The 16,414-nt window shown below is 41.9% G+C and overlaps 2 protein-coding genes across 2 annotated transcripts in view; one reads left to right on the forward strand and one right to left on the reverse strand.

The window, feature by feature from the left end:
- Window positions 1-16,414, reverse strand: part of LOC136857112 (probable E3 ubiquitin-protein ligase HECTD2) — a 236,724-nt gene that overhangs the window by 57,366 nt on the left and 162,944 nt on the right. The window contains exon 11 of the mRNA XM_068225060.1: window positions 15,526-15,674. Within this exon, the coding sequence (XP_068081161.1) occupies window positions 15,526-15,674 (149 nt within the window). The remainder of the gene's footprint in view (window positions 1-15,525; window positions 15,675-16,414) is intronic.
- The window catches only part of LOC136857113 (heat shock 70 kDa protein 12A), a 560,524-nt gene that overhangs the window by 27,073 nt on the left and 517,037 nt on the right, over window positions 1-16,414 (forward strand). The window lies entirely within an intron of this gene.

Raw genomic sequence — 16,414 nt, forward strand, 5'->3', positions numbered from 1 at the left:
CCTTTGATGGCGATCATGTTTATCCTTCTTGTGCCGCCATTTACTCTTTATGCTATGGGCTTCCCCATGCACTTGAAATCCTTTCTCACGGAGCGAATGCTCTGTGGACGACCTGATGTGATAAAGTTTGGTGTTTCGAACAGCTTCACCGAAGGCACAGGAACTAAGACGTGAGAAGCAAAGGTCAGGGAGTGTGTGTATGTACAAGGAGCTCCCTCCTGCAAACTGCTGGCACCATTTGTCAAATTCAGATTCTCGTAATTTATTTCTGAGTTTCTTTGTGTCATACTCACCGTGCCTGTTTTTCATATCCTGAGTTTTATCATTTTCGTTTAGTTCAGTTAAGCACCTGTTAATTTCTTAGTCTAAATTTCTAGTGGTTTCAATATAATGGTTCCCCTCCCGTTTCAGAATGTTGCAGCTGTTTATACGCTGAAGCAACGCTTTCAAGCTGGTTCTAAAAACACCTAACACTTCACACCGCTTATCTGAGTAAATCATAGAATCCGGAGTGTTATTAGGAAGGGATAAGATTGCCTTTAGTGTACTCTTAACAAGTTTATCAGCTATCTTCCAAGAACCGCCGTGATATTTTTCCTGCAGGAATCCACAGAAACTGGTAACTCAACATAGGACAAACTGAAAAATTTATAATTAAACGTTTCTGATCTGGATGAAGCCGGGGGCAGGATGATAAGGAGGCGAGTTTCTACTGAAGGAGTGCCATTGTCTTCTTGGTATCGAATAACGTACACAGTTAAAAAAAAATTAGGGAAATTTTTTGACCGTTAATTTGGTACAGGGGGTTTCCAATGGTCGTACAGCATACCTTAAGACCTTAGCTCCTCAGGGCATGTCAAATCTAAGTTACACTCCATCTGTATGCGTAGCCATGCATTAAACTGTGAGGTGACCCCTCAAAACAAAGTGAATAGCGATGCGTCCGTGTGTCGTTGTGAGGTACACAGACTACTGCGGTCATTTGAGCATGTTGCACGTAAACCAGCACATCCCATGAGACGTCTTAACGAGGTTCAAGTCGTAAGGGAGGTCACTTTGATCCATTAAGGATGGAATTTTCATCGTGTTGTTGTGGATCTCAATGTCTCTCCGTCAGTTATTCAACGCTTGTGGAATCGCTACAGTGAGCCAGGCCAGTTCACAAGGAGGGTTGGACAAGGTTGTGGACGCATGACAACGCTACAGGATGACCGATATCTGACCAACTGTGCGTTGCGGCGTCATTCAGCAACTGCCAGAGAACTGCAACAAGAACTCAGGAGGGTCACTGAAGTCACGGTGTCTGATCAGACAGTAAGGAACAGGTTAAGAGAAGTGTCCTTACGACCCAGACGTCCTGGTCGAGTGCCCCGTTTAACGCAGCAACATCGCGCAGCTCGCCTTCTGTTTGCCCGTACCCACGTCAACGAGCCACTTATCCAGTGTAGACCTGTGTTGTTCACAGACGAGTCCAGATTTCCCCTGACACAGCGTGATGGACGTCAACGTGTATGGAGACGTCGGGGTGAGCAGTACATGCCAAATGTTGTCCAGGAAGGCGACCGATTCGGGCAAGGTTGTGTGATGTTGTGGGGTGGCTTCAGTATTGATGGCCGTACGGATCTTGTCGTCGTCCATGGTAATCTTATCGCTGCGGGGTACATCGAGCAGATACTGTTACAGCATGTGTTGGTTGCTGCATACGGTGTTGGCCCTGAATTCGTACTTATGCACGACAATGCCTGGGCTCATGTAGCGCGCATCACCAGAGCTGTCTTGCGAGAACTGGACATTCAAGAGATGGAATGACCAGCAGTGTGTCCCGACCTTAATCCCATGAAGCATGTGTGGGATAGGCTTGACAGAAGTGTTCGTGGGCGTCCTGTTCCAACACAGACTCTCCAAGACCTCGAACAGGCTCTCATTGAAGAACGGAACCTGATACGGCGTCCGTCGACTTATGCGGATTATGCCACGTAGGTGTCAAGCTGTGATAAATGCTCGTGGAGGACATCACCATACCGAAGCTCTCCATATGTGTTAAAATTCCAGTCTGGAGGAATGATATCACTTTGATTTCGCCGCTATTTCGACATTTCCGTTTGTGTTCTGAAAATGAACGCGAATCCATCGATGTTCTTTTGTATACTTCAAGGGTAAGGAATAAAGGTTAAGTTGGTAATATACCTGGGTGTGAGCATGGTATACGTTCAAAAACATGTTCCCCTAATTTTTTGAACTGTGTTGTATCTCTGCATAATTTACCCCTAAGTATTTGACACATTTATTCCTTGAAATGCACTTACTTCCCGTATCTTCTTCGGCTGTAATGAGCCCTTCTTTTATTTCTCTTTTATTGATACTAATAACTTTAGATTTGTCTGGGAAATTATGTAGGACTAGGACTTGACTATGTCCCTCGAGCTTGAAATACTTTTTCCTAATATTTTCCAGAAGTGTTACTTGATGAAGCCGAGTCTGGAGCTAGGATAATAATAATAATAATAATAATAATAATATTGGTTTTTACATCCCATTAACTACATTTATGGTTTTCGGAGGTGCTGGAATCGTGTCCTTTAGGAGTTCTCCTACGTGCTGGTAAATCTATCGACAAGAAGGTGACTTTTATGAGTATCTTAAAATACCACCGAACAGAGCTGTGATCGAAAGCGCTCAGAAAGGAAGCGCTCTGCCGCCGAAGCCTCGCTGCTCGGCTAGCAGTTTTGTTGTTATATAGTTTCCCGCTTAGTTGCCTCAGTTTCGACTTGAGACTCCGCCACGACTTAAGACATAGTTATTTTCATTTTTGCTATTTTTTCTTTTCTTTTACAATCTGCTTTACATCGCACCGACACAAGAAAGGTCTTATGGCGATGGGATAGAGAAGGGCTAGGCGTGGGAAGAAAGCGGACGTGGCCTAATTAAGGAACAATCCCAGCATTTGCCTGGTGCAAAAATGGGAAGCCACGGAAAACCATATTCAGGGCTGCCAACAGTGGGGTTCGAACCCACTACCTCCCAAATGCAAGCATACAGCTACGTGACCCAAGCCGCAGAGTCACTTGCTTGGTACTAGTTATTTAAATGTCGCACTAACTCAGGTTTGCGGTGACGTTGGAATTGGAAAGGAATGGAGTGGTCGTGGCTTTAATTAAGATAGTTTCCTGGTGTAAAACTGGGAAGCCATCTGAGGCTACCGATTGTGGGGTTCGAACCTACCAGCTCCTGAATGCAAGTTAACCGCAACAGCCAATTCGCTCCGTCATCCAGGAACATAAACAAGTAATTCATTAGTGTTGCCGAGCACATCAGAAAATTTGCATCGTGCCCTGCTTAGGTCTGACTGTATTGTGATCAGTGACCTCCTTCATCCTGCACGCAACCATCAGATTCGTTTTTAGGTCGTAGGAGGAGGTTATGCTACTTTCTGTTCTCGTATGCTCTCAGCTTGAACAAGCGGCATGTTGCTTTTATTCATCAGCTCTCCGAAGCTGTCTCTTATCATATCGTACGGCAGCCATGTCAAAGAAATAGGCCACAAATAACCTTTTGTTCAGCTATGTTGGCACATAACAACTGAGCACGCACACGGTATCGATCGATCGATCGTACAGATCTCTCCACATTGTTATGAGGGTGTTTAGGGGTTGTAGTAAGGATGTAAACGAGAGGGCATGTAAGTCTCTGGTAAGACCCCAACTAGTGTATGGGACCCTTACCAGGATTACTTGATTCAAGAACTGGAAAAAATCTAAAGAAAAGCAGCTCGATTTGTTCTGGGTGATTTCCGACAAAGGAGTAGCATTAGAAAAATGTTGAAAAGTTTGGGCTAGGAAGACTTGGGAGGAAGGTGATGAGCTGCTCGACTAAGTGGTATGTTCCGACCTGACAGTGTAGAGATGGCGTGGAATGACATTAGTAGACGAATAAGTTTGAGTGGCGTCTTAAAAGTAGGAAAGATCACAATATGAAGATAAAGCTGGAATTCAAGAGGACAGATTGGGGCAAATATTCATTTATAGGAAGGGGAGTTAGGGATTGGAATAACTTACCAAAGGAAATGTTCAATAAATTTCCAATTTCTTTGAAATCATTTAAGAAAAAGCTAGGAAAACCACAGATAGGGATTCTGCCACCTGAGGGACTGCCCTAAATGCATATCAGTATTGATTTTATTTATTTATTTATTTGTTTAATTTATTTCAACGGGTTCGATCCCGGCTCAGTCGGGTGGTATTTGAAGGTGCTCAAATAAGCCTATCTCTCCTGCAGGAAGAAATTTCGGCACCGTATCTTCTCTGGAAACCGTAGAACTTTAACCTTATATTATTATTATTATTATTATTATTATTATTATTATTATTATTATTATTATTACATACATCGTCATTATAGACTATTATGCCTTTCAGCGTTCAGTCTGCAAGCCTCTGTGAATTTATTAATCGCCGTCATGATCTTCTATTTGTAACTAGTTCTGTGGCCTTTTTTAGTTCTCTACCTCTTATCTTTAAATCGTTGGAAACTGAGTCTAACCATCGTTGTCTTGGTCCCCCTCTGCCCGTCTTACCCTCCTTAACAGAGTCTATTATTTTCCTAGGTAACCTATCTTCCTACAATCGCCTTACATGACCCCACCACCGGAGCCGGTTTATGCGTACAGCTGCGAGTTCATTCCTAACTTTATTTCCTCATTCGAGCACCCTCCTGCCATTGTTCCCACCCGTTTGTACCAGCAATCTTTCTCGCTTCTTTCATGCCTGTTACTTCTAGCTTATGAATAAGATATCCTGAGACCACCCAGCTTTCACTCCCATAAAGCAAAGTTGGTCTCAAAACAGACCGATGTAAAAATAGTTTCGTTCGAGAGCTGACTTCCTTCTTACAGAATACTGTTCATCGCAACTGCAAGCTTCACTGCACCTTGATTCAATTTCACTTACTATACTACCATCCTGGGAGAAATATTTGAAATTATCTACCTGTTCCAGCTTTGTATTCCCAATCTGACATTCAGTTCTCTTGGATTTCTTACCTACTGACATCAATTTAGTCTTCGAAAGGCTAATTTTCATACCATACTCATTGGACCTATTTTCAAGTTCCAGGATATTAGATTGCAGGCTTTCGGCACAATCTGCCATTAAGACCAGGTCATCACATAGGCCAGATAGCTTACTACATTTTCACCTAAATAAATCCCTCCCTGCCACTTAATACCTTTCAGCAGGATGATTCATGTAAACTGTGAACAATAAAGGTGAAATATTTCAGCCTTGTCTAAACCCTGTAATTACCTTGAACCAAGAACTCATTCTACTGTCAATTCTCACTGCAGCCCAATTGTCAACATAAATACATTTGATTTTAATAATGTGCCCTTAATTCCATAGTCCCCCCGTACGGAGAACTTCTTTTCCCTCGGTACTCTGTCATATGCCTTCTCTAGATTTACTAAACATAAATATAACTGCCTATTCTTCTCGTAGCATTGTTCAGTTACCTGCCGCATACTGAAAATCTGACAGCCATTCTGTGGTCTGAAACCACACTGATTTTCATCCAACTTCATCTCAACCACTGATCGCACCATCCCTTCCAAGATGCCACCGACACTTTGCCTGATAAAGATACCTCGATAGTTGTTGCAATCTGTCCTGTTCCCTTGCTTATAGATAAGTTCAATCACTGCTTTCGTCCAATCTGAAGGTACCTTACTAACACTCCATGCTAATCTTACGCTATGAAGCCATTTTTTCCCTGCCTTCCTACTACACTTCACCATTTCAGGTCTAATTTAATCTATTCGCGCTGCTTTATGACAAGGGGGTTTATTTACCATTCTTTACACTTCATCAAGTGTAATTTCACGAACATAATTGTTCTCCTCCCTACGAGTTCGGTTGTTTGTGACATCACAGGAAATATACCCTTTTACGTTGAAAAGATTTTCAAAATATTCCTTCCACCTCTCCAGTGATTCATTGGGATTTATTATGAGTACACCTGATTTACCCAAAACACTGTCCATATCCCTTTTCCCTCCGTTCCTAAGGTTCTTTATTACTGTCCAGAAAGGTTTCCCTGCTGACTGACCTAGCCTTTCCGGGTTATTACAAAAATGTTTCCACGACTTCTTTTTGGATTCAGCAACTATATGTTTCGCTCTGTTTCTCTCACCTATGTACATTTTCCGGTCTGTATCAGCCCTTGTTCGTAGCCCTTTCTGATAAGCCTTATTTTTACGTTTACAAGCTGCTCTCACTTCATCATTCCACCAAGATGTTCGCCTTTTCCCATATTTACACACAGTTTTTCCTAGGCATTCCCTTGCTGTTTCTACTACAGCATCCCTGTATGCCTCCCATTCTCTTTCTATTTCTATATCCTGGAGCTGCTTACTGTCCACTATTTGGAACTTTTCACTAATCATATCCATGTACTTATGTCTTATTTACTCGTTCTGGAGATTTTCCACCCATATCCGTCTACAGACAGATTTCACTTTCTCTATCCTAGGCCTAGAGATAGTTAACTACGTATCAGATAGTGATCTCTATCATCAACAATCCCCGGAATACCCACACATTCCTGACAGATTTCCTGAATTCAAAGTTGGTTATGATAGTCTATTATGGACCTGGTGCCCCTACCCTCCCATGTGTAGCGGTGAATAGCCTTATACTTGAAGAATGTATTTGTAACTGCTAATCCCATACTAGCACAGGAGTCCAGCAAACGCTTCCCATTCATATTAGCTTACATATCTTCCCCACATTTACCAATCACCCTTTCGTATCCTTCAGTTCGATTTCCAGCTCTTGCACTGAAATCGCCCACATTGGTTAATGCACTGAGACAATTCTCGTTCTAATTCCTCCAACTGCCAAATCTACCTACACCATTCGCTCGTTTACGTGTCTAACAGAAACTATGTTGCGTGCAATGGTATTCCTGATAAAGAGCCCTATCCCAGACTCTGCCCTTCTCTTTCTAACATCCGTCAAGTACACTTTATAATCTCCTGTCTCTTCCTCGTTATATCCCCTTACCCGAATATCACTTACTCCTAGCACACCCAATTTCATCCTCTTTGCTGACTCAGCCAGTTCTACTTTATTTCTTCCATAAGCCCCATTAATATTGATAGCTCCCCATCGAATTCCATTTCGTTCGCCAAGTTGTTTACAAGGAGTCCCTCGCCTGTCAAATGGGAGTGGGACTCCGTTACTCCCATAGGTTCGAGGCTTGCTTAAAATGTTCTGAGCGTGATCGATGAAAAATTGTGTGAAGCAGGACGCTACCCTTACCTACACGTAGTCCAAGTGAGGATCTCTCCTCTAACGGGTTAGGGACCACGGAGGATTGCATAGTCCTAGCCGACTGAGCTCATGGATGGTCATGATTCAGAATATTTCCGAGATGCCCACTCCCATTCCATAGCAACTCTTATCCCAACTGTCAGGACCACTTACTACACCACTCAGCCGTTGTCCATGGTTCACGAACTAGGACGTGACTACAGTAACCCACAACATGAACCATTTATTATTATTATTATTATTATTTTCGGTTTGAAAAAATGCTCTAGAAATATTTTGGTACTGACGAAAAGTCAGCGAACTGGCCTTCGGTTCAGAGGCCCCCAGTTCGATTCCCAGCCGGTCCGGGGATTTGAACTGTGTATATTAATTCCTATGACTCGTGGACTGGGTGTCTGTGTTCGTCTTAATAACACACATCTCCTCATCCGAATACAATACACCACACTACCAACCACCATAGAAACACGCAACGGTGAAAACATCCGTGCACATAGGGTTGGCGTCAGGAAGGGCATCTGGCTGTAAAAGTGGGCCAAATATACAAGTGCCGACCCCAATAAATTGGGAGATTGCCAGGGAGGAGGAAGATAGGGAGGAAGGAAATTTAATTTATTGAAAATGGATAAAACGTATGAATAAATCGCGATCCATACAGTCCGCTAATTACCTGGGCCTCCCAAGACGAATGCTATCCATCCTTCAGATACTGTCTGTCACGTAGTCTGCCTGACAACGTCTTTACCGATTGCTTGGCTTTCCCGAACAGGTTTCCTGCCTTTCATATTAGTCAGCTCCTGAGTAGATCTCACGAATTTGAGTGGTTCCCATTCCAAACCTCGACATCAGGATTGTTTGGATGAGCCAGGAATCGAACCTTAGGCCTCTAGATAAAAATAGAGACGCTATCCAGATACTATAGGACTGGTTTATAACAACCTTAACATTAATTTTATAAAACATTAATCTCCCAATCGTAAAATATCACTCCGAGCTCGATAGCTACATTCGATTAAGTGCGGCCAATATCAAGTATTCGGGAGACAGTGGGTTCGAATCCCATTGTCGGCATCCCTGAATATGGTTTTCCGTGTTTCCCATTTTCACACCAGACACATGCTGGGCCTGTACCTTAATTAAGGCTACGATCGATTTCTTCCGATTCCTAGCCCTTTCCGGACCTATCTGTGTCGGTGCGACGTAAAGCAACTTGTGAAATATAACACAGGCCTGTGCAGCGGGTTGTTTGCAATTTCACTGCACACCTAGTGTATTTCTAAATGGAGAAGACTCTACAGTACGTTTTTCAGTAATGGGAACTTCAGTTTATGCTGTACTTATTTACCTTTCATCGTTCTTAGGACCAGACTACTAAAAAATGAAGTGGTGTATGGCTTTTAGTGCCAGGAGTGTCTGAGGACAATTTGGCTCGCCAGATGCAGGTCTTTTGATTTGACTCCCGTAGGCAACCTGCACGTCGTGATGAGGATGAAATGATGATGTAGACGATATATACACCCAGCCTCCATGACAGCGGAATTAACCAGTTATTGTTAAAGTTCCAGACCCTACCGGGTATCGAACCCGGGACCCCTGTGACCAAAGGGCAGCACGCTAACCATTTAGCCATGGAGCCGGACACCAGACTACTGAAGTGCCCCTAGAGTAGTTTTGACATAAAAATACAAGGTCGACCATCATAATCGATAACAATTGAATCACGAACATACCGGGTGTATGTGTTGCACGGAACGTTCAATAAACGTGAATACAACAAAAAATAGAAATCAGACATTGGATGTCTTAATACTTCCTTCGGTGAGGTTCACTAATGAACGGTTAATACTGTAATGTCGAGTGGCAATAAACTGAACTAGTAATTAGTACTAACACGCAGCCTTGACATTTAGCTTCTTTGGACAATAAACATCATTAGGGTTGACAGTAATATGACGATATAATGTTCAACGTCTTCATAGCAAGAGCACTGAAAATTATTTACGTAAGCAGTGTAAAGGTCACGTAATACCAATATTGTCTTCCGAACATTTTTTTTTTATAATTGCCTTTACGTTGCACCGACACAGATACGTCTTATGGCGACGATGGGATAGGAAAGGCCTGAAGTGGCCTTGATTAAGGTACAGCCCCAGCATTTTCCTGGTGTGAAAATGAGAAACCACGGAAACCGCTCTTCAGGGCTGCAGACAGTGGGGTTCGAACCCACAATCTCCCAAATGCAAGTTCAAAGCCGCACGCCACTTTTATGTTGTTTAAATAGTTAAAAAGTTGATAGTTCCTAATCATGTAGGAACAAGTTTCTGATATTTTAAAAACTGTTGTTGTTGTTACGGTCATCAGTCAATAGACTGGTTTGATGTAGCTATCCTTCATGCCACCCTATCCTGTGCTGAGTTTTTCGTTTCTACATAACTACTACATCCTATGTCTACTCTAATCTGTTTGTAATATTCATACCTTGGTCTACCCCTGCCGTTTATACCACCTACACTTCCCTCTACAATCAACTGAACAAGTCCAAGGTGTGTGCCATCATTCTCTCTCTTCGTCTGGTCAGATTTAGCCAAACTCACCAACTCGATTCATTGTCTCTTCATTCGTGATTCGATCTACCCATCTCACCTTCATATTCTTCTGTAACACCACATTTCAAAAGCTAGTATTCTCTATTTTTCTCAGCTGGTTATTATCCATGTTTCACTTCCATACAATGCCATGCTCCAGACGAATGTCTTCTGAAACGTCTTTCTAATTCCTGTATCAATGTTCGAGTTGAGCAAATTTATTGTTCTAAGAAGGGCCTTCCTTGTTTGTGCTAGCCTGCATGTTATGTCCTCATTACTTCTACCACAGTTACTTATTTTACTATCCAAGTAACAATATTCATCTACTTTCTTTAAGACTTCATTTTCTAATATATCATTGACTGACTTCATTCGACTCCACTCCACAATTTATTTAGAGAGAATCTGGAGCTCGTGTTGTATTTATTTCGACTATTTAGCGAATAAAGGCAAAGTTAAATAAATAATAATGTTACCTTTTTTAACGTCCCACTAACTAGTTTTTAACGTTTTTCGGGGACGCTGAGGTGACGGAATTTTGTCCCGCAGGAGTTGTTCTACGTGCCAGTAAATATACTGACACAAGGCTGACGTACTTGAGCACCTTCAAATACCACCGGACTGAGCCAGGATCGAACTTGCCGAGTTGGGGTCAGAAGGCCAATGATTGGTTATGTCATCGTCTGACTAACCTCTTCAGAGAATACAAGTTTCAGCATTGAAATATGCTGTTTTATTTCTCCCTTTAAACTCTTTGGGTCCCAGCCTGCCAATATGTCGGCTTCGTCTAAATGACAGAATTACGTCCTGTCGATTTTACGCACTGTGGCCAAATATGTTAATGAAAACAACTAATGGTGATCCAAAGAGGCTATAGATGTGTTTTAGTGCGCTTTTCTAATGAATTTGCATAAAAAGTGCACGTAGGTGCGATAAATTGGAGTTAAAATCAAAACTATAAAATAGTGGCGATAGGCAACTGTGATTGGTTGAAATTCCTGATATTCTTATACCGGATTACTCACTGATTTATAAACAGTGGACTATAAGCACATAATTGGCTGGATGCCTACGATTATCCTATCAGAAGAGTTGGTCAAATTTTAATAGTGTACTATTTGTAGTTGGAAGACTGGCTTCTTCGAATAGACTTTCTTCTTCTTCTTCTTCTTCTTCTTCTTCTTCTTCTTCTTCTTCATTTATCAGTACAGTAGGTCGTATTTTAATCCTGTACCATTTGTAGTTGAAGACTACCTTATTGAATAGTACTACGTTTTTTCAAAAGAGTGGGGCAAATTTTGATCGTGTTCCATTTGTGGTTGAAAGACCTTCTTTTTTCAGAAGATTAGGTCATTTTTAATCATGTAACATCTGTAGTTGGAAGACTGCCTTCTTTGAATATATCTTCTTCTTCCTTCTCTCCTTATTCCTCTTCTTCCCCTTTCAGAAGTATAGGTCAAATTTTAATCGTTTATTATTTGTAGTTTGAAGACTACTTTCTATGATTAGTTCTTCTTCCTCGTCTCCCATTTTATTGGGGTCTTGACCAGTTTTACGGTCGGATGCCCTTCCTGACGCCAACTCTATGGGAAGAAATTTATTTTTCGAATAGTAGTGAATAGCCATATGCGGGAGCCTTCACTCTACACTATGTGGTCAACGTTGGAATAGCAGGCTAACAACTTTACAGACTAGAACATGCAGATTCAATTTTACAGTTCGTTTAAAATAGCCATGTCCGCATAGGCCATGGAGACCCCATGGAGGAGTAAAAACCTCCACTAGCCGTAACCTCGGCACTAAGTCGGATAGAGTGGTTTGTTTGATGTTCGGCCGCCTTTCTCCCTACGACTCATTTTTACTCATTTTTTGTATAGACTGAGTGTCTCTCCAGAAGATGAAATTTCATTTCAAAATTTTTCGAACCAACGTTCTGTCAGGCGAACCAAGCACACCTTTGCTGCCTCGGCTACGCAGCCCCTTGTATCGGCTGTGCTTGGTAGTGATGTCGTTTTTATTCCAAATACCGGGCGAGTTGGCCGTGCGCGTAGAGGCAGCGCGGCTGTGAGCTTGCATCCGGGAGATAGTAGGTTCGAATCCCACTATCGGCAGCCCTGAAGATGGTTTTCCGTGGTTTCCCATTTTCACACCAGGCAAATGCTGGGGCTGTACCTTAATTAAGGCCACGGCCGCTTCCTTCCAACTCCTAGGCCTTTCCTATCCCATCGTCGCCATAAGACCTATCTGTGTCGGTGCGACGTAAAGCCCCTAGCAAAAAAAAAAAAAAATTTATTCCAAATACAATTAGTTTGGTTGGAATTGGATATACATTCAGTGACAATTGACTGAAGAACTTAAAATATCTCCCCCTATCCGTGGTGGTGGTAGAATACATACACAATAACCCCTGCGATTCGTTAGAGGCGACTAAAAGAGGGTTTAGGGGGTCTGAACTTGGGAGCGTGGGTTAGCGACCACGTTTCTCCTAGCTGAGACTGGCATTACGTCCGCTTACTTGTGTCAGGCTCCTCACTTTCATACAGAGGTATGAAGATTCAGTTTCAGCTTGCCCATGCCTGCCTGAAAGCAGGCAAACAAGCAAGTCGCAGTAAACAACAGTACAGGCAGACTATCGCACTCCTGTCCAGGTCAAACTCAGCCTAACTTAGTCAGGCGGCGAGCAGCTTGGCACTCTTTCCTTCGTTCCTTATTTCTTCTTCTTCCTCTTTCTACTGTGCTACAAAACACAGCACTAAGGTTGGTTCTTCTTCATCGTCAAGATTAGTAAATTAGTGCTCCATTAAATGGCTTAAGAAACGCTATAATCTGGCCATTAATATTCTGATCAGAACTTAGCATTTTATCACAGGGGCCTTCGTTGTCTAAAACAGTAATAACGTCATCTATCCGGGAGTGTGCTGACTGTAGCATGTCAAAATAACTGTTCTACCGAGTGGTAACATACTGTTTGAAGTATGATTGTAATATCACACACAGGTCTCTTCTCTTAAAAAATGCAGCCATTCTTCAATACCGTATTAATAATATGAGCCATGGATAGAAGACGTTTGCGTATTCTGAGGGCCTTAAAAAAAATTGTTTTCTTGGTCTCCGGGGTTCTCTTCCGATACTCAGACACCACTTGTATTCGCCGGACTGAGATCATGAACTTATAATTTACTTTTAATTTCTTTCGTTTTTAATGAGGTTTTAGTGTGTGTATTCTTTGTCTTAGACAGCCTCCAAGTGGAGGAAAGTTTTGAAAATAGAAAACGGTCTTCCAACTCTCTGCGAACATTTGAACCAGTTTCTGGGCCGTCTTGGAACGTCGAACACATTAATACAGTACTGTATATATTTATTCAAATATCTCTCTGAATCTGAATGTTTTATTCTCAGATCAGTGGTACTTCCAAAGGTACCAAACCAGACATCGTGAAGGATTTTACTGGACACTTTGCGAATGTCCTCGCTACTGTGACTCGAGAGGGTACACAATTTTTAATATCCAACGAAATATTTTTGGCTCATTTCAATCAAGGTTTGCCTTAAATTGAAAAAAAAGGAAGAACATTCGCCCTCAATAGCGGTAAATGGTCTCAAGTCCTTGGCGCACATTTCCACGCCCTTGTCACCCATAAAGTTTTTGTTCTGTTTTGAAATATTTATACATTGTGGCAAGTTTTGGAGCCTCCGTGGCTCAGACGGCAGCGCGTCGACCTCTCACCGCTGGATACCGTGGTTCAAATCCCGGTCACTCCATGTGAGATTTGTGCTGGACAAAGCGGAGGCGGGACAGGTTTTTCTCCGGGTACTCCGGTTTTCCCTGTCATCTCTCATTCCAGCAACACTCTCCATTCTCATTTCATAGCATCTATCAGTCATTCATAAATCACTTTGGGAGTGGCGACCCCTCGTAGTAACAGCCTATATCTGCTTCATTCATTACATCCCTGACCCGTCAATGACTGGAAAACAGGTTGTAGGTTTTCATTGTGGCAAGTTTTGTTCAAATCTGAAAATTAACATACTTGAGGTTCCTGAATGAGTACCGAGTACCGAGTACTTTTTTCTTTTTTAAAACAAAAGAGTGCACTGCGAGAAACCTGCTCACAATGTTTTTTTTTAAAATCCTGTGCTAGATTTAAGGGTCTTTCAATACTACTGTAAATTCACCACTTATCAATTACTCCTCATTTTTGTTTTTTACCATTTGCTTTACGTCGTACCGACACAGATAGGTCTTAAGGCGACAATGGGCTAGGAGATACCTAGGAATGGTAAGGAGGTGGCCGTAGCCTCAATTAAGGTACAGCCCCAGTATTGACATGGTGTAAAAGTGGGAAAGCAGGGCTGCTGGCGTTGGGGTTCGAACCCACAATCTCCCGAATGCAAGCTCACTGCTGTGTGCCCCTAACAACACAGCAAACTCACCCGGTAATTACTCCTCGATTTACTTTTGCGGTGTATTCATTTTAGTGCTGCTTGCACTGCTAACAACCGAGCTGTACTGAACAAAATAGGTATCTACACGAACACATCACAAACAGATAGCGGTGACGTACACTTTTGTGAAGTTCAGCAGTTGAAACGGGTCCTTCGAAACTTGTTAGGCTTAAGGGACACCAACTTTGGTCGCTACGGTCTGTGTGCTCAGTACGCCTGCACTCCTGCTTTGGTAACGTGCAAGCTCTGCTTGTTGGAGAGTTGCCTGGCGCAAGCAAGCCGGAACTAGAATTTGTACACCTCCCTTGGTCAGCTCTTGTTATTTTCTGACCCCGATGGTTTGCGAGGTATAGGGAGTCTTTCATTTTCATGCCCTTCGTGAAACTTGCCTTTTCTTTTGCTGATACCTTCAGTTTTCGAAGTATCGGGCCTGTTTCATTTTACCTATGTTTATTGTAATATAGTATGGTTGTCCAGTTGTACTTCGTCTTAAAGCAATACTCACTTAAAATATTACAATAACAAAGCATTTGCTATTGATGCGATTGATGTAATCAAAGATACAAATCGGAGCAGAAATTACTAGTGAATTAAAAAGCCACGAAAACGTAATCTTTGACTTGAAACAGGACAAAAAAATCATATATTCCTTAAAACTCCATCTGAAACTAGAAGTAGTAGCACAAAGCTGGGCGTTATTGAACCAGAGCAGTATAAATACGCATTCTTAACATTGCAGATTTTGTATTTAATCCTGAAGATATTTTAACAGACAACAAGAAACAATGGGAACAGGGAAGCATACGGAGCCAAAGGAAAAACCTTAAAGTTCAAGAGTGAACTAGCAGACACCGAAATAAATCTGAAAACATCAAGGCCACTTGACAGGGAGTATAATAAAGTATCCTAGGAATTAAATCACATTTTAAGCATAGCAGCTCATAGCAAGATACTCCACGGAGGATCCTAACACTCTAAAATGATGAAGGAAATACTGCCGCGCGGTAACTGACCACCGAACGCAAATGGTATACACCCAAATTTGACCACCAAGTGCAATTGATGCGTTCCAATTAGGTATAATTTTATCATGAACGCAACTGATGAACTCCCGCATTAGTTCAGGATTTGGTTTTAATGAAAAGATAAGAATAAACTTTGCTACTTACTGATTAGCGCAAGAGTTTTGGTACCGGCAGGTATCCACCAGCGACTCTTGCTCAAGGGGGGCAGGGACTTGTCCGCAGGGGGAAATTGACGGATCGTGATGAACTGAAGCAGATGTCGTACAATCATCCGCACTTTTTCCACCTCCAATCTAGAACAGAGACAGTCATATCAAACCGGTTAAATAAACAAAGACATTGTTAAAGAAGACATGTCTAAATTAAACCTGCTTTATTCGAGAAAATGGTATTAAAAGTATGAAAATAAAAATTCCAATAATGTGTAAACTTACAGGCAATATATCCTGGAATTATGAAATACTGTTTGCATATATTTAACTATTTTCGAAAATCAAGGTAAAGGAATTAAAATACCGGGTGGTACAGCTGTCCCTATTTTTCCCGAACATATGCAACCAGCTAGAAATTTAATGTCTCTTAGTCCTATCTTACGCTTTACCTTGCAGCAATTTTATGTGGAGTTTGACCGATATAAACTTCCCCGCACAATGCAAAAACGGTACAAGAGGCAGTAAGTGAGGTCTATCTCAAAAACACTGTACTATTTTATGTAGAACGGAGTACAATACTCTAGTCATTTTAACGAAATATCACTGTACTCTACAAACCATAGCTACTCATATAGTTATCGGTAGAGAATTGCGCACCTGACTGGTCAAAGAGGCCATTTTCTTTTGATAGAAAATGGTGGTCATTGTATCATAGAAACGTGATAGGTTAGGAGCAAGTAGGGACATGTCAATTCACCGCCATTTTGTATAGCATCATCACATCGAAATTCACAGAAACGTTTTTTTCACAGTATTTTATAATGTATGTAATGCAGATGGTGCACAGCAGATGTGATAGCTTGTGCCACGTAATTACTACC

This window comes from Anabrus simplex, chromosome 1 (assembly GCF_040414725.1).
Source record: "Anabrus simplex isolate iqAnaSimp1 chromosome 1, ASM4041472v1, whole genome shotgun sequence".
Classification (NCBI taxonomy): Eukaryota; Metazoa; Arthropoda; class Insecta; order Orthoptera; family Tettigoniidae; genus Anabrus; species Anabrus simplex.